Genomic DNA, 19796 nt, shown 5'->3' on the forward strand with positions numbered 1-19796 from the left:
GCTCGCTCGCTCGCGCTCTCTCTCTCCCGCGCGCCCCCTTGGCTCAAGAGGGCGGGGACTGAGTGGGCGGAGCTACCGGGCGAGAAGGACGTTGCTTACGCTGTGAGGTGGCGAGTAAGTGGAAGAAGGTTCCTCCAAGCGAGGCTTCCAGTGTGGGGAAACTAGAGATAAGAATGAAGAGAAGCCAAACTTCCGGTAAAGATTGAAAGACTCTTTACCTCGCTTGTCGAGGTAAGCAAGCTGCGTTGAACAGGCTGTATATGGTTTACATCGGGCAGGGAAGATTTGTCGGGATCATCTCAGATGCGCCTGACCTAGTTTCTGATGCATTCTACTTTTTTCCCCTCCTATCTCTATGGGTGGAGCAGTGCATTGTGGGCTGAAGGGGATTAGGGAAGGTGCAGGGAGGAAAGGGAAGCGCGCAGAACGATCCTAACCTTCTTCCCCCACTCCGGGATGGAGCCCCTCTGAACTGCAGGGGATTTCGCTTGTTTAAATTCCCACCCCACCCAGGGTGGCTGAAGTACCAATAATAGAACAGTTCTGCATAGAGCAAGTAAAGCTCCGCCCCAAAATCAAAACACTAACGTTGAAACCATCTCATCACCTAAAGGGTTTTGTGAAGGGCCGTTGGTATCGCAGGAACTCTGCCCATGGCTAAGTAGGAGATACGACTTCTTTTTTAGGACCAACTAAAATGGCACAAAAGAAGTCAGCAAACCTTCAGGCTGTTGTTTTGTGCCGTTTTGTTGTTGTTTAGTTAAACGACTAAACAACAACAAAAAATGGCACAAAACAAGTCAGCAAACCTTCAGGCTGGGTCACAGTCTAGAGTCATGTGCGAAAGTTAAGAGTTCTCAGGTTTCTGGCATGGGACATACAGTACAACAGATAACAACTGCCCACTCAAACCACAAAAACAGCTCAATTCCACGATCTGCCCCTGCCTGGCCCAAATGGCAAACTGCAGTCTTCGAAGGTGCAGGAGTTGTTAAGCAAAACCAATTCCAGATAGTACTGTAATACAATAAGCCCGCAACTTATGTGGGGGGTTACACTCCGGGGCTCAAGCACCTAAAGCCACAACACAATGGGTGCACTAGTGGGTGGGAGTGGCAAAGTAATTTTTCTCAGATGCCTGCTACCTTTTTTTTTTTTGCCAAGCACGTAAAGCTGAATGCACACAGGTTAAATGTGGCAGAGTCCAGCCAGCTCACACAGACCTTGGATCATCCCAGTCTTGCAAAGTGGCGCAGGGCTGGCAGGGCAGCGTGAGGAGCCAAATGTGCAGCGCCCCATTAAAAATGTGCCCCAGCATCCCCACCCCCACTATGCCCCGTCTTCATAAAAACTTCAAACAACTGTCATAATTCCATTACAATCATTTGCTCTTTAAAAGCAAGGCAGGATGAGAATAATGTTTTAAAATGCCTCCCACTTTGAGGCAGCATAATTTATTTTGCCTATTCCTCTGCCATCATACCTGAGACATGCATAACTTGGATGTGAATAGACCCTATAAAAGGGAAAGCAAGGCTATGATGGGGGTAATTAGCCTCCTTAACCCCCCCCCCCCCGGATTGTGGGGGAGGACGGCCCTTGCCTGCTGTGCCCTATACCACCCCCAAATTTGTGGGGGTGGGGGCACTAGGCACAAAGCCCTCCTGTGGGATTCCGGCACTCCTGGACGCTGTCCCTGATCCACGCCACTAGTTACAAGAATCTTCAAAAGAAACAATTTGGACAAGATAAATTGCACATACTTCAAGGAAAAAGGGGGAGTAAAGACTGCTGACAGAAGAGATCTCTGATAACAAGACAAGAATAAAATATGAGAAGATACGTCAAGATACGGTACGACAAATGACTGAGGGGGGAGGGAGGGAAAATCTGTCTTTCCTTTTTTTATGTGATTAAACAAGAATCCCCTCCCCTAACGAGTCAGAAATTAAGGACTTAAGCTGTGGATTTAAGGCTGTGTGGAGATAAACTTTCGAACCAAAGCAATGTTTCAAGACGAAGCTGGAAAGCTAAGAGTTTTGGAATGACGCGGTTAAAAATGCCGTCGCCATTTTGGGAGGCATTGTTGGAGCTCTTGGGTCTGGGAGGAGAAAGAGAGAAATCAACTTCTCGGTGGGACTTAAGAGTGACAAATGCCTAATTTATGATGGAAAGAGCGATGTTATCTACGAAGGAGATATATGGAAACCATCTGGACTTAGTTTGGAGGAACGGGAAATACACACAGGATTATTATATTTGCTTATCGGCTTAAGGAGACTAACAGAAGAGATCGTAAAGGAAAAAGAGAAATTATATGAACAAGATATGATGTGGAAACACCAAGATAAGACTGGATAGAATTATGAACTTTGTTGGGACTGATTGGGACTGATTTGGACATTAACGCAGTAATAAGAAGATGATCTGAATCCCCCTTTGGATCTTGAAGTATGGGTTCCCCCAACAAAATTTAAAAATTTGGCTTTGTAATTTGGAATTTATGCGATGTGATTTAATTTGATGTGATTGGCCAGTTAATAAAAATTATTATTTTTTTAAAAAAGGGAAAGCAGAGTGTGACACAGGCCTTTAAGTAACACACAAGGCAGCTGCCCCCCAAGCCATATATTGCTACAAAGCACACACCATACTTCCTAGCAATAGGTCACTGCCAGAGGCAGTGTGTCTCTGAATTGCTAAAAATTGCAGGTGAGTAGAGTGCTCAGGTACTACTTGGAGGGTTCCTCCTGGCATCTGGTTGGCCACTGAGGACAGGATGCTAGTCTAGATGGGTCATTTGCCGGATCCAGTAGGGTTTATGTGCTATGCCATTGAGCTATGGGCCCACTTCCCCATTGTTATGTTACAAATTGGGTGCTGCAAACTTGGGCAGAGCACAAGACAATTCTTCTGGGATATACCTTGCCTTCTACTGCTGACCTGCAGCCACATCATATGCATACAAAAGTATGCATACAGTTGTAACTTTACAGTGCAAGCCGATATTTGTCTATTCAGAAGTAAGCCCCACTGAGTTCAATGGGACCTACTTCTTACCAAGTGTCCTTAGGATTGCAGCCTTAACCAGAATTGTGGTCACATTTCATGGTAGCTAGCAAATATGTTTCAAAAGGAATCAATTAAAAATAGACTAAGAGAAAATATAAATATATAATAGGCAAAAACTACGTTTTTTATCCATCTCATGCCAAGACTAACAATTGCTTTGGGGAAAAAGGGGGAAATGTTACAGACACAACTGAACTGCATGTTCAATTTCCTGCATGTTTCATCGTAATTTTGCAGAGCAAATGACTAGATGCGCATTAAGAACTAAGCTTCTGAAACCAGAAACTCCCCAAAATGATTAGATGAATGGATGTCGGGGAGTTGATCCTCCTCTGTTGGGCCTTTCTTTCCTGTCGCCTGCTGAGAGTCTTATGCTTATCATGTGAATTTTTTTTCTGGAAAGTTTCAAAACTTGTATTGTAAGAGAGAACCTCGTGCTTGTAAACTAATGCATGGATGAATTCACAACGTTTCAATAAGTGGGTTTTAAAAACATCTCTATTATAGCCAATTGTGTGAAAGTGAATTAAATAGAAAACAATTTTTTTGGATGTTCTCTCTTTTCTCTCTCAAAAGTTCTGCTTAAAATCTTTGCCAGGAAGTAATCAAAATGTGTCTATTGTGGGGTTATATTATTTTCCTATTGTTATTTAGAGTATGGTGTGGTCCACCAGATATTGTTGGATTCCCAACTCTCATCAGCTCCAGCCAGCATGGCCAACGCTGATGAATTATACAAGTTGTGGTCCCAGCAACATTTGGCGTGCCACAGATACCCAAACCCTCGCTTTAGAGCTAAGACTGGATTAAGGACTTGTGCCGGATGAAGAATGATAGGGGTTCCTATCTTCTGCTTCGTAAATGAGCCTCCTTCAGCTTCATGGGGAAAGAGAAAGGAGGAGCTCACGGCTGCCGTTCACTTTTTCATATTTCTCTCTGGCTGAAGCCCAGACATGCTGGATGGCTGGGAGTCTCAATGGCACCCCTCTGGAGGCTTCACCCGAGGCAGAAACCCTGGCTAGACCCACCCCTCAGCTATGACTGTGCATTAGGTGTGGGGAGATGGGCTCCACCGAGGGTATAGACTAGGCTGATCCTGAAAGTCAGGCCCTTTAGCTGTTAGCTTTTGCCAGCAAGGGACAAGCATAAAAGGAGTGATGCAGCAGAGCCTGTGTCCAGCATAAATGCTTAAAGGTAAAGGTAAAGGTACCCCTGCCCGTACAGGCCAGTCTTGACAGACTCTGGGGTTGTGCGCCCATCTCACTTAAGAGGCCAAGGGCCAGCGCTGTCCGGAGACACTTCCGGGTCACGTGGCCAGCGTGACATCGCTGCTCTGGCCAGAGCCAGAGCCAGAGCCAGAGCCAGAGCCGCACACGGAAACGCCGTTTACCTTCCCGCTGGTAAGCGGTCCCTATTTATCTACTTGCACCCGGAGGTGCTTTCGAACTGCTAGGTTGGCAGGCGCTGGGACCGAGCAGCGGGAGCGCACCCCGCCGCAGGGATTCGAACCGCCGACCTTTCGATCGGCAAGTCCTAGGCGCTGAGGCTTTAACCCACAGCGCCACCTGCTTACAAAACTCCAAATTGCTTTTCTTTCAGAAGGAGCCTTGGATATATTTGCAAGGGAGAAACAGAAGTAGATGTTAAGCACCGCCACCACCTGCCTACCGAATGTCAACCTTCTACATTAACCATCATTCATGTGTTGGGGACGACGACACATTTTTGCTAGTATAACAATTCTGTCTTTATCCGTTAGTCACTGTCATTGTATTGCATAAAATAATATTCTTTTAGGAGATGACTGCACTTGCACATTTCATTTTACTTGACATATATACTTTACTTTATATAAGTGGCTGCTTATACAAAATTGATCCTGAAAATATTTAGTCATGAAGTACTTGACATCTGTACTGTTCCTAGTATCCCTTTAGAGGGTTTAAGCTACTGTTGTTTCCTACTGGTCTTACATCTGCATTTGAAACACTTGGGCTATCCTGTATTCTCATGAAAATGAGAGGTTACTGTCTTGGATGGGAAACAAACATGCTAGTGAACTGCCTCCACTGTTACTGCCAGAAGTTGTTCTACCATCTCAATCATCCCAGGTGAAAGGACTGCAAATTACTGTTGGATTCGCCACAGTAATTGAATGCCAATTACCACTGGTTGGGTGTGAATCTTAAAGCAGCTGGAGCTCCAACCAGTTCCAGTTCTCATAACATTAGCAGCAAATACACTCTCAGACTCAATGCCAACACAACACAACAAGGAGCTAGGTATTTAAAGAAGCATTACAACCTTGTAAATCCCTGCGGCACTCTCTCAGAGGCTGTCTCTTCTACCTCCCATCATGGAAAAAGCAGGGAAGGAGTAAATTTTACATGTCAAGGTTTCCTCTTTTCATCACAACAAATGGCAGGATAACCCAACAAGCTTCCCCCCAAAATTCTCAAGCACCTCCATTTCTCATTTCTCATTATCCCACTAACCATGTCTGATGCATCGTGATGTGGGTCAGACAACTGGATATGAAAAACTGGTATCAGCATCCTCTCCACTAACCCACCCACCCCTCAGGAAAATGGCTCTAATATTAGACTAGGAAGCAATTACCTTGAGACAGTGCTTCAGGGGCTGTGCATTTAGCCAGGGAAAGGATCAGATGCTCGCCAGTACTTCTCTGCTGTCAGGTTCTCTCAGGAGAGACGTCATAGCAATGTGCAGGTGGTTAGTCAGGCTGATCTCACGGGTAAGAGTAAAATGCACAGGGGAAATGAGGACCACAGAAGGCTGGTGCTGTGCCAATAGGTGCATCAAAGGCATTCCGATTAATATATTTGACTCCAAGCATTCCCACAGCATAACTGGGCAGTTTAATTAGCAATTCAATCCCTAGAAGCATGTGCCACTAGGACTTATTTTATGGTAAGAATGCTTAGGGTTGCCACAACTGGCATGTGGCATGCAACTTCCAAGCAAGCCTGAGCCTCTGCACTTTTAAAGATACTAAACAATGGTTAAGATATATAAGGACCGTATAATCCATCTCCCCCCCCCTTTTTTTTTTGTTCTAAAAAGTATTGAGCCAACATTCTCTCTTATTCACGGACGGACAGAAATCTATAATAAAAGTATTTTCATAAGAAGCAATTTATCTAGCCCTCAATGTTTATCTTAATATGTTATGCGTGATTAGATAAATAAGCACTTGTGCTCATTACTGCGTGAAAACTGCCACATCTGTACAATGGAATCATTTCTTTATTATTATTGCTGTCATTTTCTTCATGGAAGACCTGAAGCCTGAATGTGTATTAAGCTTTCAGAGTAAAGCTATAACACGATCTTTAAACGATTTGTGTTAAATGAGTTCAGCATAGTGTGCTAACAAACCTGAAGTATGAATTAGCTCTCCATTTATTCAAATTGTCAGTACGATAGAACTGCTGAAGGTTTTGAAAGTAAAATGTGTGTGTATACCTATATCTATATCTAAAGGTAAAGGTACCCCTGACCGCTAGGTCCAGCCATGGACGACTCTGGGGTTGCGCACTCATCTCACTCTATAGGCCGAGGGAGCCAGTGTTTGTCCGCAGAAAGCTTCCGGGTCATGTGGGTGGCCAGCATGACTAAGCTACTTTTGGCGAACCAGAGCAGCACACAGAAACGCCATTTACCTTCCCGCCGGAGCGGTACCTATTTATCTACTTGCACTTTGACATGCTTTCAAACTGCTAGGTTGGTAGGAGCTGGGACCGATCAATGGGAGCTCACCCCATTGCGGGGATTTGAACCGCCGACCTTCTGATTGGCAAGCCCTAGGCTCTGTGGTTTAGACCACAGCGCCACCCGTGTCTGTATATCTATATCTAGTTTTCTTTAAATCTATGGGGCTTCTTTCTAAGAAAGCATCTACATGATGTTAGACTCATTTCCCAATCCAAAAGGTTTAAGGAAGGGGTGGTTCTGTGGTTCTCCAGATGCTATCCTCCCCACCCCCAGCTTCCTTCAGCCCCAGCTAGCATGGCCAATGGTCAGAGATGATGGAAAGTGGAACATAAATTTAATTGGGAGGAAGAGTGAGACGTACATTTCATAAATGAATAAATTGTCCAGAAACATCTGGGATGCCCCCAGGAGCTCCTTCCCTGGTTTAATGGGTTCCAAAGCATATTAATTCAATGCTACACAGTGGTCTGTTTGGGTATTTTCACAGCGCAGGGAAACAGTGCATGAGTGTTGTACAGAAAAGAGATAGATTTTTCTCTTGCACAGCTCCATATCAGAGCATCCATATTTGTCTATAGTCGGGATCAGATTTCCACACACAAAATATGAGCAATGCCTACCAGGAAAATCTACTGTGCAGCATGAGAACAGAGCAAATATATTCTGCCCAAAAACACATTCTTCCAGACTGGTCCACAGAGTGCTGGCTCTGTTGGGCTAGGCATCTGCAAGTAGGTGTTTTACTGTCCGCAACAGTGGCTGGACCAGCAGCAGAGGGAACTCCAATTGATATTGACTCATTTAATGGAGCATGTTCCTTTCCAGTTTCTCCCCCAGATGCTATGGTAGTCTCCCTGGAGTTGCTTCTTAAAGAAGACTCCCAAGAGTCTCCCTTTAGCATCATTTCCACCGTTGTACTGTGCTAGAAAAGGGGTGTGGGGACCAGGTGGACTCTGGCTCCCAACATTAAAAGTTGTATTTATTGTTTATTAAATCTGTATACTGCCCTATGTTCTCAGGGAAGTTACAACATAAAGTCACAATATAAAAAACACAAAATACATAATAGAAACAAAAACAACCTAATAACCCACTTCCCTCCGCAACACCTTTTAAGAGGGCATTGGATGTCAACCAGCCAAAGGCCTGGTTAAAGAGGAACATGTTTGCCTGGTGCCTAAAATTGTATGATGAAGGTGCCAGGTGAACCTCTTCGGGGAGAACATTCCACAAATGGGGAGCCACTGCAGAAAAGGCCCATTCTCATGTTTGCACCCTCTGGACCTCTTGTGGAGGAAACACCTGAAGAAGATGCTCTCAGGGTCTGGATAGGTTCATATGGAAATAATTAACACTTCAATCTCCTCTTCCACTCACAACCATCATGTTTGGTAAACTGCAGCTTTTAAATAAAACATACCTTTGTTAAACGCTTGCATTCTTGGGTTGCCATCTTTAGTAGAGCTATTTTGATGTGAATGAGACCTCTTCCATATAATTGTCCTGATCCCTCCAGAGGCCATCTGCGTGGAAGCAGGTTTCTGTACATGGAACTGTACATTGAAATACATTGAAATGAGTTTCCTAGGCTGATTCAAAAGCTGGAACTATGAAATACATCATCAGTCATGCAATTCAGCTGTTTGGGAGGAAGAGGGGCTGGGATTCTGTCTTCCTCACTCTCTGCTTCCTGACAAACTGCTGATCGACACACAGTGGTAAGTTATCTGATTGGGTTATACGTACACATAGTTGGACCACAACTAGTGAGATTGGCTTGAAGATGCAAATGTGATGCTGCAGACCATAGCTTTGTCTTGAATAGTGACTGAAAAATATGCTATGATGTTTCTATCTGTTTGGTTCCACCTCAAGCTACAGAGTTCAGGCTATTAGGTCCAAGAGTTAGGCTAAGTCAGAAATGGACATTTCAGGGGCCACTCGATTCCCCCAAACAATGTCTAGGGAGCCAAAGAAACGTGGTATATGCCAACTTCTTCATGGGCTGTCAGGCTCTGTATTAGTGTAATAATGGCTTCTAGCCAGGCCATTACTCCACTCAGCCATAAAGCTTAGTAGGAGACACTGCAGCAATAAAAGATTGGAGCCCTCTCTGGGTATAGAATTCTCGTAGACTTTAGGGGCCTGATAAAGTTATTTGAAGACTAGATTGTGGGATAACCGGCCTCATAACAAACATGCTTAGGCCTAATTAATGCATAAAGGGACTAACACCATAAATTCAGCTGTCCTGCCAGGCTTAGCTCACCTTGGAAGGGACTAGGTTCAAGCTTTTGTTCACTCTTCAGCCTCCCTTAGAAGCTCAGCATGTGAAGAGGGCCACATGGCTCTCACCAGCCACTCTTGAGTTCCTATACCAATAATTTAGGAACTTTCACCACTGTAACTAAGCCAAGTTTTACTGTCTGTGCAACCTTTTCCGAATGCTGTATGGAAAAGCACATGAATCACACCTTTGGAGAGTTTGTAAGTAAACCGTTTTTAACTTACCAAACCTGTGGTCTTTTTCTGTCCTAGGGGAAGAGGGATTGTTTTGGAACTCACAAGGGCCTAACAGCCTATATTTCCACACTTTGCTGCATGTTTTGTGATTTAAAATCTCTGCAGAGGTTCTCTCACTAATTAGTATTATTAATTCAATGTACAGTCTACCTTGGCTCCCAAACGCCTTGGGAGTCGAACGTTCCCTTCCCAAACGATCAAAAACCGGAAGTGAGTGTTCCAGTTTTCAAAAAAAAATTGGAAGCCAAATGTCTGGCACAGCTTCTGCTACTGTTTCCGGCACGCCTGCACAATTGGGAACCAATCAGAAGCTGCACCTTGGTTTCTGAACTTTTCAGAAGTTGGACAGACTTCCGGAACAGATTCTGTTTGACTTCTGAGGTACGTCTGTAAATACTGCCCTTAATCAAAAGATCTCAGGGTGGTGTACAACATTAGAAACACATTACAAAACATAATAGGTAAAAGTAAAGGGACCCCTGACCATTAGGTCCAGTCGTGGCCGACTCTGGGGTTGTGGCGCTCATCTTGCTTTATTGGCTGAGGGAGCCAGCGTACAGCTTCCGGGTCATGTGGCCAGCATGACTAAGCCGCTTCTGGCAAAGCAGAGCAGCACATGCAAACGCTGTTTACCTTCCCGCCAGAGCGGTACCTATTTATCTACTTGCACTTTGACGTGCTTTCGAACTGCTAGGTTGGCAGGAACAAAACATAATAAAATATAATAAAAACATAGTAAAAAGCACAATGACAGACAACCTAATCGTAAAATATTGCAGTACTTGCCCAGAACTTGGATCTTGGCAACCTAGGAATTATTATTTTATACATATTTTTTCCCTTGAAGCAACATGAATGGGACCATAAATATCAATTGATCAACTATGGGTATGGCCTAGTTATCTTTAAGCTAACCAGCATTTCTGGGATAAGCCCTCACCCTGCAGCCACACACATGGACAGCAGCCATATTAATTATGGACTTTTGGGGATTGTTAGTTTGACATAATGTACATTTATAGGCTTAATTTGAAAACAAAATTTGCACAAACCAGAAGGCATCCTATTCCTTTTTATTTTAAAGCATGATTTAATGGTACTAGAGGTTTTAGTCATGAATGTTCATTGAAATGCAGTTGACTAAGTCTTCGGGAAATTCCTAAATGGGAAAACACAAGCAAGATTGATGTGGAAGTCTGGTGACTAAAAGTAGAGCCGTCGTATCTTAGATGTTAGCCTGAGAAGCCTAAAATCTTGAAGACAGATTCTAGCTGTTGAGAAACGCTTGAAAACAGTGTCTGGCATGTACCCAAAGGGCACAAATAGCCTTTAGACAAAAAACTAAGTCTTCTCAATAAATATCTCATTTGTTCCTCAGATAACTGTGTTGACACAGTCTCTGCTGCGTATGCTCTGGGATCAGTTGGAATAGCTGCAGATGTTTCTATGCAGCAATGTGCCCTCATCCTCTCTTCTCACCAGTATTAAGCACATGAGTGTGTACACGCCACATGGTACACACCGTAGTTTACTAGCATCCTATGGAGAGAGAAAAGACCATTTGTATGAGAGAACCAGTTTAAGTAGGCACTTCAGTTAATGCTGGAAATGATCCAGATTTTCCAAGCTAAAATGGATAAAATAAATGAAGAATGCAATCATATTGTCGTTGATTAATACTTCGCTGCATTACTTGTTCTTCGTGAGCTGGAGATACGCACCATATTGTTCTGAATATTGCTTAGATCTGAGATGGGACGATCTGTGGTACTTCAGATATTGTTGTTACACTCCAACTCCCATCAGCCTGAGCCAACATGGACAATTGTCAGGTTGATGGAAGTTGTAGTCTAGCAACAACTGGAGGACCAAAGGTTTCCCTTCATGTACACTGATATGTTCCCAAGCTTTATAGGTAATCACTGATTACTGCAAGTCTGAAATAGGAAAACTGATGTGCCAGGAAATTACAAGTTGGTTATACGACATCCTTTCAAAGCTCTATATATTGACCTATTTGAGCAAAGAGCAGAGCGGGAAAACAGACCACAAATCACCAAATGCATAAAGTAACAGAAGATGATACAAAGGAGTAAGAAGACTAGGAGATGCCTTAAAAAGCTGATATATAGAAATCAAGTCACTCTGTTCAAACTGTCCAGGATGTTATTTCATGTAATGCACAAAGCTATCTGTGGCAAGATTGCTTTTGATTCTGTTTTCAAAGGGTTGGGTGCCTTAAATCCTCTTGGGATTCAAATGAAAGTGTTCCCCACACACCAGCTTTTGTGACACACCATCTTGACATGGCAGATGAACCAAAATAACTTTGAGCAACTGCTTCAAGCCACAGCGTTGAAAAAAAGACTCAGTGTGTAGATGTGGATATAATATAAGGCCAAGCTGCCCTTTATTTTCATAGGAGGAATTGCTACCAGGGAGGGTGTGTGTGGAAAGACAGTGGGGTGAGCTTCTCTACCTGTTCTAAACCACCCCCTTTTACAGGGAATCATATAAAAAAACCTGCTGTCTGGAATGTAACTTAAGGGGAGTAAACATTCCCCCCCCCCGAATGTCATAAGCTGCATTTACGTGTTTGAATTTTGTATTTGCGTTAAACATTTGGGAGCAGTGCCTTTTTGATTGAGCAGTGGCACAGAAACAAACTACCAATGTAACAGATGCATCAAGCAAGCAGTATGAACAAAAGAGTAATTTATTATGCGCATATATATACACATATGTATATATATATATATTTATATATATATATAATCTCTATTCAGTCACAATAGTCTCTGGGTTTTAAAATGTATTTTTGCTATATTCAATGCTTTAAAAATTATAATTCAAACATTAAATACTGTTATATACATTATGATTCAATTTCTTAGTTCTAACCATGAACAGTATAGTTCCCAAGTATAAACCTGGAGGGGGAAAGGAAGTAAATCCTCTAGCATTACAGTCTTAAGAAATTAAGATCAAACACCTGTATGGAAAAAGTCAAACTTCCAAATGCTTTTATGTAGTTTATCCTTCAAAAAGAAAGAAAGAAAGAAAGAAAGAAAGAAAGAAAGAAAGAAAGCGTAGGATAGAACTGGTCAGAAGTCCCATAGTTGTTGTTTTTTAAATCTCATACCTATTTTATATAAAATAACAAAATATACAGAGAGAGCGTCAAGGTTTGTTTTTTTTAAAACATTATTTCATACACGTACAAGTAAATAAAAGTTGTTTTTTTAATGTATGGCTTTGCAAAGGTAGATTATGAAGTGACTTCTGTTTATTTATTTAAAAGCATTTTAAGAGAACGTGTTAGTGTGCTTACGATAGTGGCCATGGTGGTCGAATTACGAGCCAAGAGTTTAATGCTAGAGTTACCGGAGGTCTTACCAGACACTGCTTCCGCAGCTTTTAGAAGACAAATGTAGTTTATTACAACCTCATCTATTTTAGCTACAATTTCCTCCTGCTGTGTTTCAGAGTTCATGATTTTAACTAAACGCATGCAGGCTTCTGTTAAGCAACAGAGTACTTGAAAGCTGGAAGTCATAGCTACAAGCATTTCCTCTGGGCTTTTTTCAGCCATGGCCATTTTCCTGCAGGCACTTCCCAACTGTCTCGATTCTACAGATAACAGTTGTTTATACTGAGAAAGTTTAAGGTCATATGCTTCTGAATGATCCTCCCTCTTCCCCATACACGATCGGACCAAACAGAGGAGCTCATTGGCATCTTTTTGTGCTGCAAGAAATCCATCAGGCACTGCATAATTCTTCTCCTTCATTACGCCGAGTCTCGCTATTCGTGCATCGAAGGACATGTCGCTGAGATTCCTATCGGTTTGACCATCCTGGTCTCCGCGAGTGCTCTTGCTGCTTGGGCTGCTTTCGGCATCGCTGCCAGTCTTTGTGCCCTCCTTCCCATTCTCCTCACTTTCAATGGAAGGAGGCCGAGGGGACAATTCTGCTACCTGGCACTGTATCTCGGGACGATAGAGGAACGAGAGCCGGGCGCCACCTCTGTGCTCATCTTCATCCTCGTCCTCTTCGGCGTTTCCTCTCGCTAGGAAACAATAGCTAAAGGGGCCGCGGCATTTCCAATTGCTGGCATCCAGCTTTCGTAAGGGCAACGTTCTGTACTGCTTGGACTCCTTCCGGATGGCGTTCAAGACAGGAGATCTTTTGCTGCTCACGCTGCTGACATTCACAGAGCTCTGGGAATAACTTTTGGAGAACGTTTTGCCCAGAGGAAGTTCTCCTCTTTTTTCTGATTTTGTTGAGCCACCTGCTTCAGCGATGTCTGTACATAACACACTGACTGGGGCTTTCTTCTTCCCGAGAAATGTCTCGAGGCTTGTCGATTCTGCAGTGACGCTGCTGCTTCGTCGCAGAACTTTCCTGTTGTGCGGCATCTTGAGGCTTCCCCCCATCATCTCATATGGCCATAAACTAACCGCTACCCCACCTGACTGGTTGACTTTGGGAACATCAAAAGAGTCTTGGTTTCGACTTGGCACCTTTGATTCTGAGTGAATGTGGGATGATAGCGTGATGGAATCAGCTCTGGGCTGGTTAGGAAAAGCTGAAGACATGCTTCCTTGTCTTCCAGTCACAGGCTCTGTGAAAGCTACACTAGGGGGAGTAGAAGAACAAAGGGAATAATTAAGCATCGCCTCAAAAAGCCATTTAGTGGCCAAGCATTTCAGCCATATAGTCTTAACTGTTGCTCTGGAAATTTTAAAAAGGAAAGGTTTAAAATTCTGAATACACATTTTCCAGACCCCACATGCAATCACAAATCTTTCAGGAGATGTGCAGTTCATCAAAATGAAAATTGTTAAAAAATCTTTACATCAGTCATAGAATTATAGAATTGTAGAGTTGGAAGGGACCCTTTAGATCATCTAATCTAACGCCCTGCAGTGCAGGAATATGCAGCTCCCCCATACAGGGATTGAACCTGCAACCTTGGTGCTATCAGCACCATGCCCTAAAAACTAAGCTAACAGTTCCTTCCATATGTTATTAGTTAACTCGGATGAAGAAGACAGATATAGGCTGGATCTACACTGATCTAAAAAAAACGCTAAGAAAAAAAGTTATATACAGTGGTACTTCGGTTTTCGAACGTCTCTGTTGACAAACATCTCAGTTTTTGAACACCGTAAACCCAGAAGTAAATGCTTCAGTTTTCGAACATGCCTCGGAAATCGAACATGCCATGAACTCAAACGGTCTTCCAGAACGGATTACGTTCAAAAACGGAGGTACCACTATAGCTCTCAGTGCAATTTTCCATTTACTGCTGTACATTTTTATAACTCATTTATAATGTTTTAACTCACCAGTATAGTCTATGGTGTAAAAAGAGAAAATGCACCACCTCAGCTGTGAAGCTGCTTCACAATTTGAAGTGCACTTGTCATAGAAGTGATAAATTGAATGCTTGTTTAGCTGTTGGTTTTGTCCTTTCTTCTGCTTGAAGGACGACCCCTGCCCCCTGACTTTAGGAATCAGCATATACGTTATTCTGGTCATTCAATGTTTTGCTCCATTCTCAGAACTACAATTCCAGGAGTTTCATGTGAAGAAGGATTGACTGTGAAACCAGCTGAGAATTGTAGCTCCATGAGGGGAAATAGGGGTTTCCTAACAACTCTCAGCACCCTTAGCAAATCATACTTCCCAGGATTCTCGGGGGGGGGCTATGGTTTTTAAAGTGGCATAAATGTATGATGCAGATGAAGCCTTTAAGGAAAAAGCAAACTTTCAGGAGAAAAAACACCAAATGGCATGCATCTCATGGTTTGGGTTTCAAGCAGGACTTAATGCAGTAACATCTCCAGCTCTGGCCAATAGAGGAAGGAACTGCAAGGAAAGAACATTGCCTCATATTAAAAAAAATAGCTTTGTGGCTCTGATAGGCCTGAATGGGAGCTTTTGCAATCCTATACACACTCACCTAAGAGTGAATCCAATTCTGCTCAATGGGGTTAATTCTGAGTAGGCATGTGCAGGATTGCAGAGTTAGAGGCTTGTTAATACTGCCTGCCGGCACACTTTTGCCTTCTTCCTCCCTATCTTGCTTTGCTTTCCCTACCCACGGTCGGCCAGGTCTAACTGGTACCTCAACCTCCCTTCAGTTGGTCTCTGGGTTCCTGCTACAGCCTCTCATTTCAGTATTTCTAATTCAAAATATTCTTCTGAAGAGTTTGATTCTTTTATTTGTAGGGCTTGATCCCACAAATCAGACAAATGTGCATGTGGCCCAAAGCAGATAATGGAGCATGTGTTTTGGATATGCACAAAGTTTACACTCCACTGTACAGGTGGGATTTCTAGAGTAGCGACTGTGTGAAACCATGCTAAGGCCACACTCTTAACACTTGAAGTACTGTCAGGGCTCTGAGGAGTGGGGGGAAGAGATAGCGGGGCCAGAGGCTGACCCAGGAGCCCTATATATACCTGAAGGAGCATCTCCACCCCCATTGTTTATCCCAGACACTGAGGTCCAGCTCCAAGGGTGTTCTGGTGTTTCTCTCATTGCTAGAAGTGAAGTTACAGGGAACTTGCAGAGGGCCTTCTTGGTAGTGGCGCCCTCCCTGTGGAACACCCTCCCTTCAGATGTCAAGGAGAAAAAGAATTGCACAACTTTTAGATGACACCTGAAAGCAGCCCTGTATTGAGAAGTTTTTAATGTTTGATGTTTTATTATATTTTTGTATGTGTTGGAAACCACTCAGAGTGGCTAGAACAACCTAGTCAGGGTGGGATATCAATAATGAAATTATTATTATTATTACTATAAAGGGGTAATGATTTATGGGATGTTGTGACCCCCATGAGGCAGGAGCCAGAGCTGGGGGAAGGGTCTGAGCAGTCAGAGATGGGGGAGGAAGGACAGGATGTAGCAGAAGTGGATAGAGAGATGGCGCCTGAAGGGAGGGGGATAGCAGAATCCCCTCCCCTGCTGTCCCCCAGGACCAGGAGGGCCTTAAAAAGGCAGACACAGTGACATTTCTGAGTAGGAGAAGTTGCAGGTTGCCTGTGCTCTTGCCATCAGACAAAAGTACTTACGTTTGCATGCAGGCATGGTCCCATCAGTGCTCCAACTTAGAGCACAAGCCTGCAAAGGGGTGCCAGCTACCAGGCGCATGTGTGTGCATGTTTAGTGTGCTTCAGGAGCTACTGTTTAGTTTGTGCTGGTTGTTTGCCCTTCTTGGGCTGTGTGTGCTCTGGACAGTCACTTCAATTTTTTATTTATTTTAATGGTTTAAAAAATGCTGCCCACGTCTCTTACACACATTCAGATTAACACTTTGGTGCTGCCGTACCTGTAGTTTCTTTAATCTTGGGGATCCTGTGACATCCATCTCTCAACGTGCCGAAGAGTGGGTCAGCGGAATTGACTGTGGGATGCATAACAGGCACTGCCATTCTGTGGCACACAGTTTCAGGCTGCTGGTGCAGCTCCTTGTATGTTGCTCCATGGCTGGAGAGCATGGCGGCTCTTTCGTCTGCCGGAATAATGTAGCTGAGGCCCTTTCCTGCCGAGTCAGGGATAATGTGCTTCGCGTCCGAGGTGCAAAGAGGAGATTCGACCGGGGTTCCGCACGTGCTGCTGCCTGTACTGCACCCTGCGTCCACTGAGGAGCACTGCGAGCTTTGCAGAGAAAAGTGGCCTTCGCTCTGCAGGGATGACATGCGCTTAGCTAGGTGATACTCACACAATCTAGTCATGCTCTGCTCTGCTTCTGGAAGCTTTGGGAGGTGGCCATCGCCAGGTGAATTAGCATCTTCGGAGTCATTGCGCTCCTTGGGTGAAGAGAGAGTAGTCACATCTGAAACAAAATGTTCATCTGGCCCATGCCCTAAAGCCCCACTAGGACTAATCTCAGGGTGCATTTCCTCTTTACAGTCCACCTCTGTTTTCCCAAGGCTTGAAACTCTCGGAACTGCCTTTCCGTTCACCGTTTCTGAATTTGGCTTCTCTGCCGCTCCCTCATCCGAAGCGGCATACCATCTTTGGCCATCCTTGCGAAAGGCAGTTCTTTCCACATTAAAAGTGCTTATGCGCTGACCCTCTCTTGAGGAGAGAGTGCTGACTTTGCCCTTTTGCTCATCGGCTTCTGTCTTTTTAGCCCCCGGCTGTTTTTTCATAACAACATTGCCATCAGGGGTTGCTTTCCCTTCCCCTTCGGCCGCCTTATTTTTCCGTTTCGTAGTGCAAGAATATATCACGGACCCCATGTGCAGCTTGCTGAAATATTCAGTAACGGACTTTGTTTCCATGGTTTCCGGTTCCATCTCCATGTTGTCTGAATGGAGAATCTGCTTGGAAGGCACAACTTTTGACTGTAGCTCTGCAACTTGCTGATTGGCTGAGGACTGTACAGATTTCAGCAGCAGCCCTCCAGCCTGGCTCTTGGTGATGGAGAACTCAGCCTGCTGCTCCACAAGCGGTTGATAACCTTCGTTCGTGGGCAGAAACAGGCGCGTGGCATTTTCAGACAGCTTCTGTGCTGTGGCCAATTCAGAAGTTTCAGTCATTTCGGAAGAGTTAGTCTCATTGCCAGAATCTGAGGATGATTCGGGGCTATATGCTCTCAAGATGGCTACACCTGCATGCCGTAAAAAATAAGAGCCAGTTAATGAAATCACGTCAGGCACTTCAATATACCGATAAGGAAAAAAAAATATGGATTGTTTTAAGTTTTTTTAAAAAAATGGTTCTAGCATACTGATTCACATATTGCATAGTTTCCAAGAAAGGCAACTTAACATTATGGTAGTTCTATCACATGGTATGTGTAGGTGATGGAGGAAAAACAAAAACAAAAACTAATAATGAAATGTTTCCAAAAAAAATGGGCTAATGATGAAAAGGCTAAATGGTGAAAATGGATGAAATGGTATGGTTTGTTTCAGTGAATAAACGTAACAGTGGTGTAAGAACCTGAGTTGTCATTCGTCTGTTGTTCCTCGGAAGCAGCCAAGGCCTCCAGTGCTTGAAGAGTAGAAACCACAGCATCATCCAGACCCTTTTCAGATTTCCCTTCAGTATTTGTAGGAACAGCATCAATAAGCGACACTGGAATATCATCACTCCCTGCATTATTAGTCTCTTCCTTGTCCTCTCCATACTGCACTGTGTGATTCTGAGAGTCTTCTTCGTCAGAGCTATCCCTGAATCCAGGTGGAGGAGCCGCAATGGCCATGTTCAGAGAATGCAAGAGGAAGTCGTCTTCATTGTCATCCCCTTCCGGAGGTGGGAGCGATGTCAAGTCAATGATGTCATCACTGGAACCCGAAAGGCTGAGCAGAGCAGGCCTGTTGATCTCTCCCACCATCATGTCTTCCTCACAGCTGACGTCGTCCTCATCTTCAGCATCGTCTGTGTTCTCTGCATAGCAAATGTCATGCAGCAGGGGCTCCTCTATTCCTTCCGCAGCTCCAAATATTTTCCCATCGTTCAAACCTGCATAAACGGAATTTGCAGCAAACTGAATGCTTTCCGCGTCAGGGGACAACTCCAAACTCTTGATGTCGTTGGCATGGCTTATATAAAGAGCTCTCTGCTTTTCCAGTGCTTCTGGACTTTCATCCAATAGTCTTTCATAGCCAAGGGTTTGGGGGTTAATGCCATCCAAACTGTGATCTCCAAAAATAAAGGATACTTTTGCAGCTCTTGGAGATCCCTGCGTTTTCTTGTTTGATTCTATTCCTCCTGAGTATGACAGTGCAGATTGCTGGTTTAAATTTTGGTTCTCTTCTTCTGCCTCTGCAGAGTCCTCTTGTTTGGCCAGCTGCTGATCAAGGACACTAGAATTATAAACACTCTCTATGTACAAGTGCCTGTGTTCTTTTGGGCAGAAAGTGCTGTCATTAGCATCTGCAGTTTTTTGTCTCGAGTCTATATACATGTGCACCTCCTGCTCTCCTTCCGCTGGGAATGTTGTCATTTTTGCTACACAGTTCCACTCGGGTCCATGGAGGTTATGCTTCCCCTTAGTTTCAGCCCCTAAAAAATGGAACGGGGGGGGGGGGGTAGAGAAGAAAGGCAAATTATCCAATCAATTTATGCTATCTCGCCAACTTCAGATTAGACTGCTATTCCTAAACAACCATGTTTTAAGATTGATCCTTTCCATATAACCTTGAAATAAGTTTCTAACAGTTGCCTATTCTTAGGCTACTCCTTACTTCTCAAAGAAATCAAACGCTGAATTCTTATTGTGAGAATAAATCAAAAACTCAACCCATTTTGATTGCGTAACCTAACAAGCAGACTTTATAATTCTACTTGGGTTGGTTGACACCCCGATACTGATAAGGGAATTTATATGGCTCTGAAGTCACTTTCAAGTTCAACATGCCACCTGCAAATCGGATTTGCCATGATACATACTTTTGCTTTCCTAGAAGGTCTCTGCTGACTGAAAGCAAAACTTACCTGAAAGG

At 43.8% G+C, this 19796-nt stretch overlaps 1 protein-coding gene and 1 long non-coding RNA gene across 5 annotated transcripts in view; one reads left to right on the forward strand and one right to left on the reverse strand.

Annotated features, from left to right (window-relative positions):
• The first annotated feature begins 34 nt into the window (after nucleotides 1-34).
• Nucleotides 35-4868, forward strand: LOC307214439. The gene is made up of 2 exons (XR_013838092.1): nucleotides 35-231; nucleotides 4672-4868. It is a non-coding gene; the product is annotated as an uncharacterized lncRNA (long non-coding RNA).
• Nucleotides 4869-12028: 7160 nt separating this feature from the next.
• FRMPD4 (FERM and PDZ domain containing 4) overlaps nucleotides 12029-19796 on the reverse strand; it is a 205406-nt gene continuing 197638 nt past the window's right edge. For 3 of the 4 annotated variants that reach the window (XM_079972396.1, XM_079972397.1, XM_079972398.1), the window contains exons 15-17: nucleotides 18292-19356; nucleotides 16670-17956; nucleotides 12029-13962 (exon numbers count right to left, since the gene is read on the reverse strand). In XM_079972396.1, the coding sequence (XP_079828522.1) occupies nucleotides 12617-13962; nucleotides 16670-17956; nucleotides 18292-19356 (3698 nt within the window). In that variant the 3' untranslated portion in view covers nucleotides 12029-12616. Of the gene's footprint in view, nucleotides 13968-16669; nucleotides 17957-18291; nucleotides 19357-19796 lie in introns of all 4 variants that reach the window. The other variant, XM_079972399.1, reaches the window with a different exon arrangement.

Source organism: Podarcis cretensis (assembly GCF_951804945.1).
Source record: "Podarcis cretensis genome assembly, chromosome: 4".
In the NCBI taxonomy this organism is placed as follows: domain Eukaryota; kingdom Metazoa; phylum Chordata; class Lepidosauria; order Squamata; family Lacertidae; genus Podarcis; species Podarcis cretensis.